Below are 13,237 nucleotides of genomic sequence, written 5' to 3'. Positions count from 1 at the left end.
AACTTTTTGAATTTGCCAGAGTGGTTAAGAGCAATGAAGCCGCACTTGCTTCTAAAATGTAAAACAAACAGGAGAAAAGCCCAACTACAACTAAAAAATCCCAAATAAATGAGTAAATTAAAAGTCTTGCTTGACATTGAAAGCTTATGGGTTTTTAATCGAGTATCTGCTGTTAAAATTGGAACTGGGGGGAGTGGGCCGGTTGTGCTGCCTATTATTTACTGTCGGAGTAAAGGCGTTAGGCATTTGTGCAAATTCTGCTTGCTTGCCTTTTGCAAGGGGGCTTTTTGACCTCTGCAGCTTCGTTCATGTGAGTAAGGAAAACTGGCTGCAGCACACAATCTTCAATAGAGAGTGGGAAGGTCTTGTTTCTTTATAACAAAATCTTCCCTAAAGCTGTTTTTCCTTCTACCATTTTTCTTTTTGATATTTTATGAATACAAAAAGTTATTGTTTAAGTTCTTATGACTGATTGTAATTGCACCAGCACTACATTGCTTTTTTTCTCTTGAACTGTCTACCACCTACTTAAGCCATGGTGTTCATGCTCTAAAAAGGCAGTTTCATTTGTTTGCATTAATAAGATACGTGACATTTTTATTGCACTACTCCATGTAGTGAAATTAAGTTTCCATGAGTAAGAAAAATATCAAATACTTTGGATTCCTGGAGGAAATGTTCTTTAGCTTTCCTGTTGTTTTATGTAAGTATTAGTAGAATTCTTTTAAAATCACCTGTAGTTTAGTACTGTAAATTACATGTTGCAGTATTATTTAAAAACAGAAGAAGAAAAATCTTTAGAATAAGTTGTTTTACCTGTCAAAAAATCTTTACACTTAGAATTCACAACGCCTTTTAAAAGTAACCTCAGTCATGTTGAATCATGTCTTAATCAAGGAGTAGTACCATTGAAATTAACCAGACTGCTGAGCAAATTATTCCTTCTATGAGTAAGAGCATAAGAATCCAGCCCTTGCTAACTAGTAATTTTTGTGATGCCAGAATGGCAGCATCTCTTCTAATAGATACACAATATGCAAGATTAGCATGGAAAATTTGCTGAGCTTTATCTTTTGCTTTGAGTTAAAAAGCTACCAGCATAGCAACAGTTCAGAGCACAAAGATATATTCAGTTGGATTTTGCTAATGCCTTCTGAGAAAAATGCTGAGAACACTTGAGCTGCAGAGTATACTGTTTAAAATGCATTTTCACTGTTATGACAAATTCCAGAGTGTTAATTTTCTTGACTGCAGATGAATTTATTTTTGATTTTAATGAGTATAATTGATAGCAAAAACAACTAACGTGTGTCAGTAGTCAATCTGAAGAAAATTAATTAGGAGTGCAGTGGTGAAAGCATATTGTGTATCATGTTTAGCTATGGCTTTAACCTGTTGATGTAAATAGCAAACAGGAGTGAAATGAAATGCAGTCCAGGAACAACAGAAGCAAGCAGACCCAAAGCAGCAGTTGAAACTCATACATCAAAGAAGAATATGGAATTTCTGCTAGTGACAGCACCAGAAAAGCCACTTAGCAATCTCAATATGCATCAGCAATGCTGACCACATCAACTATTGAGTAGTGCCACGTCTCTCAGACACAAACAGGGTGCAAGTATGCTTGTACTCAATTTGCATGAGGGATATGTGCTTTCCTCGCCAACATTTTCATTACCATCCCGCTGTTGCCACCTGTCAGATACAGAATATGGTGTCCACTATGTTAAGTTGTTCATACCACACATCCTTTGTTTTAGCCTCTGCTTTGTTGACATGCTGAGCTAGTGGCTGTGCGGCTGTGCAATATTCCCTCTCTTGTTGTCATATTTTCCAGTTTATTTTTGGGCATCATTTCAGCTGAATGTACTATTTTCTTGGGAATAAAAGTAGTTAATTGGCTAGCATCCTGGCCTCAAATGCATAACATACAAGTGAAATTTCTCGTTTGCCCAAGTGTGTGTGATCTGCCTTTGGAAATCAATCAAAATCAGATCACAGAGAGCTGGAAAGGAGTTAAGCCTTAGTGTCTCCTGTGCCAAGTATCCTAATTACCTGGCTCTGAAATACCACAGACACACAGACACACTCCTATACTCACGTCTTGTTTTCGGGCATGGAATGAAAAAATTTTGGAAAGTACTGCTAGAGAAAATTGTTACCCTTTAGGAAGTTTTTGCGGCTAGGAGCTGTGAGTGGGGTGAGTGGTGAATTCATTAATAGTCATCCACGTTGCTAATGAAGTGCAGGAGGGAGGTTAAGGCACCAAGCTTGGGGCATGAGCAGCTAGTTTTGTGTATGTAACAGCTGTACCTTGTGGCATTCTTAGATCAGTGCCCAAGGATGGTTGAGGATAATATGCAGGCAGGAACACTTGTGTGGTCAATTAGCATAGGTACAGCACGAAGTGTATGGAATTAATTTGAGCTAGCCTTGATTCAGCTAGCATAGAATGTGGGGGACAGAAATTTGATTCTATGTGCAGTCATCTCCTGTCAGGGTCGTGAAAAGAGCCATACTGAGTGGAGGTTTGCTCAAACAAGTCAGTTAAAAATGGTCAAAGGCATGATCAAAATTCTACCCTTGTGGATGAACTGTGAAGCCAAGACCCAGGTACTGCTTTTTTATTTCCCAAAGCTCGATTTGGGGCTCATAGGAGAAGAGAAGTGTTCAAATACTGATGATGTCATAAACAAGATTTTTTGCAGCCCTTCCATTAAAACACCCCAACTTCTATCTCTTCAGGCATTCAGGCCAACTTCGAGCATACTTCTCTCCACTGACAGCCAGACACCTTGCCAGTCTGCATGTCCACTTAAGTCCTGATCCCACAAGATTTCTCACAAAAGGATTCTCTAATCAAACTCTCTGTGTAGGTCTTGTCTAGTTCAGTCATTTGTTTCAGCACTCATCCTAAAACACGTCTTAGATGTAGGTGTGTCTGCATACTTGGGTACATGTAACAGCTTAATGTTAAGGCACTCCACAGGTATGGAGGAGAGAAATTTCTGACTTGATTTGATTTGGGGGAGGGACTTGGAACCATATCTCTCAAACTCCAGATGTGTTTGTGAAGTACCAGATTATTAAATATCTTTGTGGTTAATCTTTTATTCAGTAACATCTGTTACTACCTTCTTCTTCTATGTATACAAGGAGATTTTTCTTCCTGTCTGCAGAATTGGAGATCTCACTTCTGCTCTCTGCTGACACAGCTGTGAGGCAAGGGACAATTCTTAAATCTTTGATAATCTCGTTAATAGTGAGGTAGATATATTGCCATTCAGCTCCACATCTCACATGTTTTCATCCTCTTTTCTGTCTGATGGAATCCAATTACTTCTCTTGAGATTTGGTTGTCGGGGCTTTTTTTTGTGTTCTTGCTGGCTGTTTGGTCTTTTTTATCACAGGCTTCTTCAAGTTCCAATTGTCTGTTAGTTTAGAACCTTTTACAAACTTGCAGTATTTACTTGTGTTTGTTTAATGTAACAAATTTGTTTTAAGTCACACCTTTCATTTCATAATCTGTAAAGTAAATTATGCTGCTTGAAGGTAATAATGTAGTGCTTCATTTAACACCATAAGGATGCTAAATTAAAAGCAGGTCTGCAAGACCTGCCTTCTGAAAGAAAAAAGCCCATTGAAACCAAAGATAGCAAGGAAACCATGTAGAGCGGAATAACATTTTTACTTACGAATGGTATTACTATTTCAATAATAGTGTTTTCTTATGAAAGCCACTTCATTCTTTATTTTCTGTTTTTAGAAAAATGCAAGAAATTGTTAACAAGTCTCTTAAAATTTTCAAATAATACTCCTGTCAGTTGGCTTAACTGAAGTGTTTATTCCGTAAGGGTCAGTAATTCATTTAAGGTGCATGCCAAAGTAATCCATTTCAAATATGAACACATTAAATTTAAACACACGCTTAGGTGGCTCTTTGAATCAAGGCCTAAAAAAAATACTGGTATTCAGAGTAATTCAGCATTGATCTGCTTCATTTTAGGAGAGTTTGGTGAAGTGTGCAGTGGGCGTCTAAAGCTTCCTGGCAAGAGAGACGTTGCAGTAGCCATAAAAACTCTGAAAGTTGGCTACACTGAAAAGCAGAGGAGAGATTTTCTGTGTGAAGCAAGCATCATGGGACAGTTTGACCATCCCAATGTGGTTCACCTAGAAGGAGTTGTTACCAGAGGTAAGCAGCAGCTCGGTCTGTCAGTCAAATAACAACACAATGGCAGACATTTACTCTGCCTTATTCATGGTCAAAGATTCAAATTATAAACAGACCGCACACTCCTAATGGATTTTCTCCTGATGCGTAACTAACTAAAACAATACTTACCTTATGCTACAACCTGAGGAAAAAAATTTAGATGCACACATGATTAAAAGATGAAGTACTTTGAAACATATTATTTTTCTAGTTTCATTTAGCCTCAAAGACCATGCAGAGAGATAAAGTTTCTCATGTCCTTTCATATAATCTGAAGTGTCATTATTCCAGAGTCCTGTTCACACAGCAGGAGTTAGGAGAACACACTGACTTTTTGATTTGTATGGTTCGATTTTATGAATCATGACCACTTTCCATGCAGATATTTAAGAAATTAGAGCTCTGTAACAGTTCTGGAGGGCTCAGAAATGTTCAGTGTCTGAATGATTCAATCCTTCAAAGGAATAGCGTGTGTTTTATCAAAAAAAGGCACTCCATTTGTTTTACTGCTCTCAAATATCTGTCCTCTTTTCTTTCAGGGAAACCAGTCATGATTGTAATAGAATACATGGAGAATGGGGCCTTAGATGCATTTCTTAGGGTGAGTACCAAAATGAAAACTTAAACAAACATATTTAAAGTCATAAAAATTGTATATTGACACTTTAAAAAATATTTCTTATACCTGTGCATATATATGTATACATGCATATATAATTAAATATAATTAAAATATTAATTATGTTTGTATTATATTTATTATATTTAATTAAGTATAATTAAAATGGTTTTCAGGTTGAAATGGAGTTTTGACCAATACTAGCAGGTTCTCTATGTTGTTTCAGCAAAACCAGATCATAAATTAGAAGATCAGACAGAATCATTCTGGAATTTATGTGATTTAGTGTAGCATAGACATGGTTATAGCCACCAATTGAAGTTAAAACCACTGATACCTGAAGTCAAATCTTCGCCCATTTGGGAGCAGAATTTTACTCTGTCAGCATGGTGGAAATCAGCATAAAAGAATCACTATGTGAATTACAATTCTATTTAAGAGATGAACAAGGAAAAAATAAATGCGAATTCAAAACAATTTAGTGTTGTTTAAGTGTGTTCTGAACTTGCCAGTTCTGACTGCTTACCAGGTATGCATGTCAGGGTGAAATGATATGTAAACACTCTATAGAGAACAGACTTATTTTTTTTAATAAACTCCAAGCTGTGAATGAAAATTATCAGTAGCTAGGGTTACAAAAAGGAGATAGTTCTTATTTTCTTGATACAAATAATTATTCTGAGAGATGAAGAGCAAGCTATAAGAACATTAGAAATCTTCATTAGACAATCTCTCCTGAGATTATGAGTTAGTGAGAAATATACAGTGGTTAGCAAGTTTTGTTATTACCAGTACATTAATTACTCACACATTTCTTAACTGGATGCACTGCTTTATCACTGAAGAAAGTGTGTTGGAGGTGAGTTTCTTTGCCACAGAAGGAGTAAATAAGTGGAAAGCTGAAGTCATAAAACTAATCCTTATTTCTCTTCTCAGCTATACTAACAAGAATTGCTGCTCCTTTCTTCCCTCCAGAAACATGATGGGCAATTTACTGTCATTCAGCTAGTGGGAATGTTGCGAGGAATTGCTGCTGGAATGAGATATTTGGCCGATATGGGATATGTACACAGGGATCTCGCAGCACGCAATATTCTTGTCAACAGCAACCTTGTTTGTAAAGTGTCAGACTTTGGCCTTTCCAGAGTTATAGAAGATGATCCAGAGGCTGTCTACACTACAACCGTAAGATAAATCAATGGGTTTTAATAGTTTTGAGATACGGTTATTTAGAAGAAGTGTATCTTCTGGAGAGTATAGATAAGACAAATACATTAATTGATGGGGAGTTTTAACCAGTCAAAAGGAAGAGTCTCTGCAGACATCTGTCTCTAATTAGGGGATAATATTTTCATAAGAACATAATTTTTTATTGACTAAGTTCTAAGCATTTTTTATGGCATCTTCTTTATTCCATTTCTCATGATTTTCTGATTGAACAAATAAGGAAGTTTTACCCACAAACATTTTAAACATCTAATTTACTATGAGTCAATTAAAATATTTGTAGGCTGTTACTATTTTTCAGGCTAGATTTTATCTCACCAAAGGGAGAGACTAGCTGGAGGCTAGCCTGTGACAAAGCTCAACTTCTGTATTTTCCCTTGCTTTTGGGTGGGACACTTCTCTTAAATATGCATTCATCAGGCACACTATGCTCTTTATTCTTTTGTTGAGCCAGCTCCACTTTCCCACCCATGGGGCCTCCCTGTACCTATTTTCCCATGCTGAGGGAAGGAGGGGCCCCTGGAATCTGCTCCGACAGGCACAGGGATCCAGGAAACCACACCGGTGCTCACGGCTGTCATTCCTGCCGTTGGGCTCTGAGTGGGATCCTGGTTTAAAAATGTCAGACCAAGATTTTGGAGGAGCCATATGACACGTCAATGGGATTTATATGCACAGGTTGGGATTCCCCTCACCTAGCTTCAGCTAGCCAGGAGTTGAATGGCTAGTGTAAATCAGACATCTAAGCAGCCCTTTAAAATCAGTGGAGGGATGGATAAGCACTTCCAGAGAAACTCATTCAAGGTAGCTTATACAAGTATCTAAGTGTCTATGTTCTGAGTGTTTTAAGATACTAAGTTTCCTTAGGCACCTTTGAAAATTCTGCAATCGGTCCCCCATAGCAGATCATGTAAGTGCTGCTCTTGATGTTGATGGGAATAATGGTAAATGCATTCTGTGGAAGGTGACCTGAAAATTCCTTGGGTGACAAAGAAAAATTTCTCCTATTTTTTTTTTCTTTTTTTCATAGGGTGGAAAAATTCCAGTGAGATGGACAGCTCCAGAGGCCATTCAGTACCGCAAATTTACATCAGCCAGTGATGTGTGGAGTTATGGAATAGTTATGTGGGAAGTAATGTCTTATGGAGAACGGCCTTACTGGGACATGTCAAACCAAGATGTAGGTTTGTCTGTTCATGAGCGTGCGTGTGTGTTAATAAAACCAAAATTACATCTTGCAAACACATACATATGTATTTCACTATAAATGCATAAAATGTTGGTTTAGAAATAAGACTTATCAAAGTACTGTGTGGTTGTCACAAAATGAAAAAGTTTTCACTTTCACTTTTTACCAAAATCAAAATTTTTTTTTTTTTTTACCACATTGATACTGTAGGTTTCTGTCCTAAGTATCAATTCAAACTGGAACATCAAAATAGTAATATGGGGTCTTTACTATGCTTAAGTGTGGAAAGAATTTTTTTTTTCCAATAAAAAGTAATTTGGAGGTTTTTGACCTTAGAGCAATGATTAATCATTTGAAAAAAGTTGTTAAAAGTCTGAGTGGCAGTTAATGACCTACTTTGGCTTTTTCAAGTTAATTATGCTGATTTAAAAGTACCCTTGTTTGCATAAAATATGATCCAGAGCAACAGGTCAGCAGTAATAGAACAGATGGGTGTTAATTTCAACTTCTGACAGGAGTATCTATTAATATAGAAATTACACAGGAAAAAGCCATACAGGTGTGATAAATGTCAGAAAGAGTCTCATTTAAAGTTGTTCAGGTTGAAGCTTGAGTGGTTTTTTTAATTGTTATTTTAATTTTTGATTGAATGATCAACATCAAAGTTGGAAAAAAAAAAGATAAAAATGTAGATGATGAGTCATTTTGGCACAGTGCAAAGTTGTTAATATTTGACAGGTCTCAGTGTCAAAGATTTCATGGACTGTCAAAATATGGGCAAACAAGTCCTTGGGGCAGAGAAAGAGAAATATTTACATTCCCCAGACACCCAGTAGAGTTTCATTTCTTTTGACACCTTCCTTCTGTACTAGATTCAAACATAAAAGAAGTCTGACAGGAATATAAGATGCCTCAAAGGCAAACCTTACCTATCTTTCAGGGAACAATAAGGAAAAACTTTGAAACCGAGGAGAAATTTTGATATCTTTATGCTTCTTATTAGATTTTGAAAAGTATTCCTCTGTTGAAAACTGCATGTAAAACACATGAAAAAAAGAGCTTTCAAAAAACAGCTAATTGCCACTTCTTACAGTTTTATCCCTTTTTAGCATCTTTCATGATACTCTTGAATAGCACATAGTTAAAAGATGCATCAATTGCTTGGTAAAATAATTCCAAATATTCTTGTATGTTGTGATCTTCAGGCATGTTATTCCATACCATATACACATCCTACCAATCCCTAGATAATCTATGATGCAAATATTTAGAATCACCTAATGATTTGTTATTTATTCTCCTTCAAAGTCACCAGTTGGAGTATTTAACGGTAATGAAAAATTCTAAATGTGTTCTTCTAATTTTGCACTCAGTTTTTATATTTTAAGTGTATCATTTTGCCTAAAAGTGGATGTGGGTGTAGCCATAGAGCAGACCAGATCTTCTAAATAATAGGCCTCCCTGACTTTGGATCTTCAGTTAGCATTTCTTTAATCCTGCCCTTCCTCCTTTAAGTCATTGATTTAGACTGATGGAAGCTACAGATTTGCATTGTGAACTCTTCTCAAGCAAAACCCTCCATTTTGCAATGAGCTGGGGCTAGGATGCACGAAAAGAACACTCATCCTGCAAAGTCCCTGCAGAGGCACAGCAGGCTGAGCACAGATGATAGACAGAGGCCCCAACTTCCCTGAGCAGTGGGCTCACCTCAGTTTAATCCTTGCTAGTACCAGGAGCCCTCAAACCCCCATTCCCCTATTAGATTGCTGATGTTCTTGCTCCCAATTTGTTTCTAACCTCAGTGCAGATTTGTTCTTCAGAGAAGGGCAAGGCTATACTTCTGGATTTCTTACCATTATTATAATCAATAATTTGTATTATTATATTCTATGACCATAGTAGAGTTACAACATCACATTGTCCAGTTACCCTTATTTAATACTTCCTTGTTGGCATTTAGAATATAAAATAACCAGACCCAGTCCTTTCTATCCTGTTTTGCATACTCAGCCTGCTTATGGTAAAAGCATAGTGTTTACAGTATCCCCTTTTACTCTTTTTGCTGCAAAAGCAGAATTTCAAAAACGAATTGGGGGAAGTGTAGATAATATAAATCAATTCTATTAGTGAGAACTCCAGCTGTTTTCTCTTTGTAGGTTTGCTTATTTAAAAAAAAAATCCTGCATCTATTTAATTTTCTTTGAGTACTGATGTTTTGAACCACACCTCCTCCTTTCTTAGCAGAGTGGACACTTGTACTTTACTTATCAATATTTTAGAATATTTTTTCAGTGTTTTGGGTGTTCACAGCAATTCCATCCATCTCTAGCTGATTCATTATTTCATATTTCCCAGTTTCACCCTTCTTGCTCAGAATACATATCAGAGAAGCTGATTCTGAAGTAACACCTTTCAAAAAGATCATCATCATCATCTTGATTCCCAGTTTTCTTCAGGTTTATCTGCAGTTCATAGTGAATGGGGAAAACTCCTGTTCTGATCACTTCATTCATGTTTTCACTCTCCCTTACATTCTTGGATAGAGTCTTATGTGGATACTTTGCCAGTTTTAAGGGTATTAGATATTTTAGTGGTTGAACTGTTGTTGCTGGCACCTACTTTTTAGTTTCTCATTGGTGATCTCTGTCTTCTGACTTCTTAAGCAACTACTTCATTTGTAGTAAATCATATATAGCATGCTCAAAGTGTTTAATACCTTTTGCCATTTAGAGGGTCAGATATCCCTGCATTACTTTTCACAGCACAGTAATTGTCCTATACACACTGTAGATTATTTTTCACTTTCATTCCACTACTACTTCTAAGCATAAGGAGCTGTTCTTTTCTTTTTCCTCTTAATATAGCTCTAAAGGATCTTACATTTTACTTTTTATGTTTTCTTCACTATATAGCTCTGTTCTTCCAATTTCCCTGTTCTTCTGCAGAAAACCTCTCTCCACACCCTCCCTGACAGACAACTTCAACGTTTGTAAAAGGTCACTGCACTCAGTCTTCAAGGTGTGAATGTTTCTGCAGGAATTGAATATTTCTCAGTCATTTTTGAGCTGTAGGACAGTTCTGTCATTCTAAATGTTCAGAGAGAAAGCTGAGGCCTGGGAGATGAGGCAACTTCCCTGAGGTCAAAAGGACATTCTGTGACACAAAACTGCAGTCAGTGCCTTACCACTAGGCTATACCTTCTCTTTTCACAAAATTTCTTTTATGCAAAAGGTTTTGATACAAAACCTGGCTGGATTTCAGCCAGCTTTTTTGAAGGTCATTCTGTATTGTCGGCAGTTCTGTCTACTTTGCAGTCCACTACTTCTGTGTTTTCTCACACAACCTACAAAATATTTTCTTTCTGAGGTTATTATATTTACTAAAACCTAGATATTTACCAACATTATTTATCATACCAGATCTACATCCCAGAACTACATCTAGAACAGCTTCTGATCTTGTTTTCTTTACAAAATGAGGGAGAAGACAGTCCCCTTCAGGAACAAGCACCCTTCCTTAGCAATTCTAATGCTGCTGTGTCAGTCAATGTCAGTATACTTGAAATCCCCCATGAACAGTGTTTTAGCCCTTTTTCACTAGCTTTTCTTATCTGCCTTGCTTCCTGATGTGCTTTTTTTATTCTGCCCTCAAGGTTTACAGCAGTTTGCTGTGATTTTACTTTATCCATTTTTATTTTTACTTAAATCCAAATGGACTCGGCTAAGGAAGTCAACGGGTGGGTGTAATTCTTGGTTCAGACATTTATGCTGTCCTTTGATCATATCATCATCTAGCAGCATCTCTTATTAAATCTAACTTTCTGTGATATATTAAAATAGCATTTTAATATATATACCCAGGTCTTTCTCTCTCATACAGTTCTGCTGCTTTATCATTCATATAACATGGCTAGACATAGAATACAACCTTTTTCCTTAGCAATTTCTGTCTGCTAAACATTTTTCTTGGATCCTTTTATAATACCTTCAGGCTTTTTGTATTTTATATGTGCATGCACAGATATCCATCCATTTAAAAGTCAGTTGCTTCTACCACACACTCTTTCATAAAAACCTTGGGGCTAGTAATAATGCTTTCTGAAATAACTCAATTTATCAATCTATCTGCTGCTCCCTCAGTGAATTTAATTGTTGTTCCCTGCTACTCACTTGTCTAGGTAATATAGCTATGTTCTGCACATATAGAACAATATGCTAAATAAGCCCAAAGATAAAGCTGGGGAAATGATTTGAAAAACCGAAGGCTAGTGTTAAAACAACAGACTCACATTTTTGCAACACCAATGGCAAATTTTTGTTTATTGATTATTTTATTTTATTCTATTTTATTTTATTTTTTCTTAGATATTTGAACTGGGTAGCAATACCTATTCTTTAAATTACTGTTGATGAAAAATGATTAACTATTTTGGCTACTAGGTTATAAAAGCAATCGAAGAAGGCTATCGTTTGCCAGCACCCATGGATTGCCCAGCAGGACTGCACCAGCTGATGCTGGATTGTTGGCAGAAGGAACGTGGTGAAAGGCCAAAGTTTGAGCAGATAGTTGGCATTCTGGACAAAATGATTAGAAATCCAAACAGCTTGAAAACCCCCCTGGGAACCTGTAGCAGGTAAGAAAAGCTTTGGTGTGTGTTCTTATGACAGTGCACATGGCTGGGCTCTGGATGTTCTGCTTGGTGGCTGGTTCCAGTTCACACTTATTTATTTCATCTGTCTTTCAGTTCTTCCTTCTTTCTGTTCCCTGTTCTTCTCTTCCCTCATTTGCCCTTCTTTTTTACCATGCTAAACAAAGCCAAGTAGGACTTTCTTAGAAAAAAACAAACCAAAATAAATATCGCAGAACTAACACATTTCTCAGTAAACTACTGCCTGCTCATCTTTCTGTACTCTCATCACTAGTGTTTTGTGTTTTCCTTGTTTCTTAAAATTATAAAGTCTGGAGGGCAAGGATCATTGCCTACTGTATGTTTATATGATACATCCCTTGCCCAAGGAACTGCTACAGTAGAAATAGTAATTAACAATACTAATGCTTGGCCAATGTACCTTGACATGCTACCCTCTAGATTTTTATCTTTCATTTTCTGGCTTTAACTCCTTTCAGTGATTGCATCTCATTGTATTTCATGATGTAGTTTTTAATGGCTTCTTCATAAATTTCAGGTGAATTATTTAATCATGGTAATCCTTTGATCTGCTAGCTATCCCACTGTACTGGGAATCAGCTGGCCTGTGTTCTGCTCCTGATTCTTCTATGACTGATTTGCTGTGTGACCTTAAGACTTTGTGTCTCTGCTCTTCCTTTGTCTTTGTTTTGTCCCATCCAATTGAAAAATGGGAGTAGCTGCTACTATATTTTCTAAGATGAGTAAAAGAATAGCATCTTTATTTTACTCAGCAACATAGAGACAGCTGCTGTCATGCTAGGTAATAAGGTTGATTTTCTGTTGGTAACAGTAGTCCATTAGGCTGATTTTGCTCACTCTGACCTTTCATCTTTTATGTGAATAAGCTTAGGAAGTACATATTGTGAGCTACAGAGCAGTCAAGAGCTATTCACAGAATAATCTAAACTGTGTATAAAGGCCTATTACTTTCTAATCTTGACATTTTTAATACCCAAAACTTATTTGACTCTCACCTTGCTAAATACTCCCTGATGTTTTACTCTCTTTGGAAACAACTTACTTTCCTTTTTCCTTCTCCATAGACCAATTAGCCCTCTTCTGGACCAGAACACTCCCGATTTTACCACTTTCTGCTCCGTAGGCGAATGGTTACAAGCTATTAAGATGGAAAGATATAAGGATAATTTCACAGCAGCAGGCTACAACTCTCTTGAATCAGTTGCCAGGATGACTATTGAGTAAGTTAGTACTGGGCATGTTTAACTTGCATTTAGGGAATTTCTAGGTACAACAATACACATTGTTCAACTCCAAAACTTTACCTTGAGTACAAATGTT

General features: G+C 36.8%; 1 protein-coding gene across 5 annotated transcripts in view; it reads left to right on the top strand.

Annotated features, from left to right (window-relative positions):
• EPHA7 (EPH receptor A7) overlaps positions 1 to 13,237 on the top strand; it is a 166,018-nt gene that overhangs the window by 135,551 nt on the left and 17,230 nt on the right. For 4 of the 5 annotated variants that reach the window (XM_071445946.1, XM_071445936.1, XM_071445951.1 and 1 more), the window contains exons 11-16: positions 4,007 to 4,192; positions 4,753 to 4,814; positions 5,808 to 6,017; positions 7,090 to 7,239; positions 11,688 to 11,881; positions 12,982 to 13,137. In XM_071445946.1, the coding sequence (XP_071302047.1) occupies positions 4,007 to 4,192; positions 4,753 to 4,814; positions 5,808 to 6,017; positions 7,090 to 7,239; positions 11,688 to 11,881; positions 12,982 to 13,137 (958 nt within the window). The remainder of the gene's footprint in view (positions 1 to 4,006; positions 4,193 to 4,752; positions 4,815 to 5,807; positions 6,018 to 7,089; positions 7,240 to 11,687; positions 11,882 to 12,981; positions 13,138 to 13,237) is intronic. The other variant, XM_071445945.1, reaches the window with a different exon arrangement.

The sequence above is a fragment of the Agelaius tricolor genome, unplaced genomic scaffold, assembly GCF_023055355.1.
Source record: "Agelaius tricolor isolate 1412-34295 unplaced genomic scaffold, bAgeTri1.0.p SCAF_1, whole genome shotgun sequence".
NCBI lineage: Eukaryota > Metazoa > Chordata > Aves > Passeriformes > Icteridae > Agelaius > Agelaius tricolor.
Note: the sequence above shows the minus strand (reverse complement) of the source record. Positions and strands in the feature narration are given on the sequence as shown.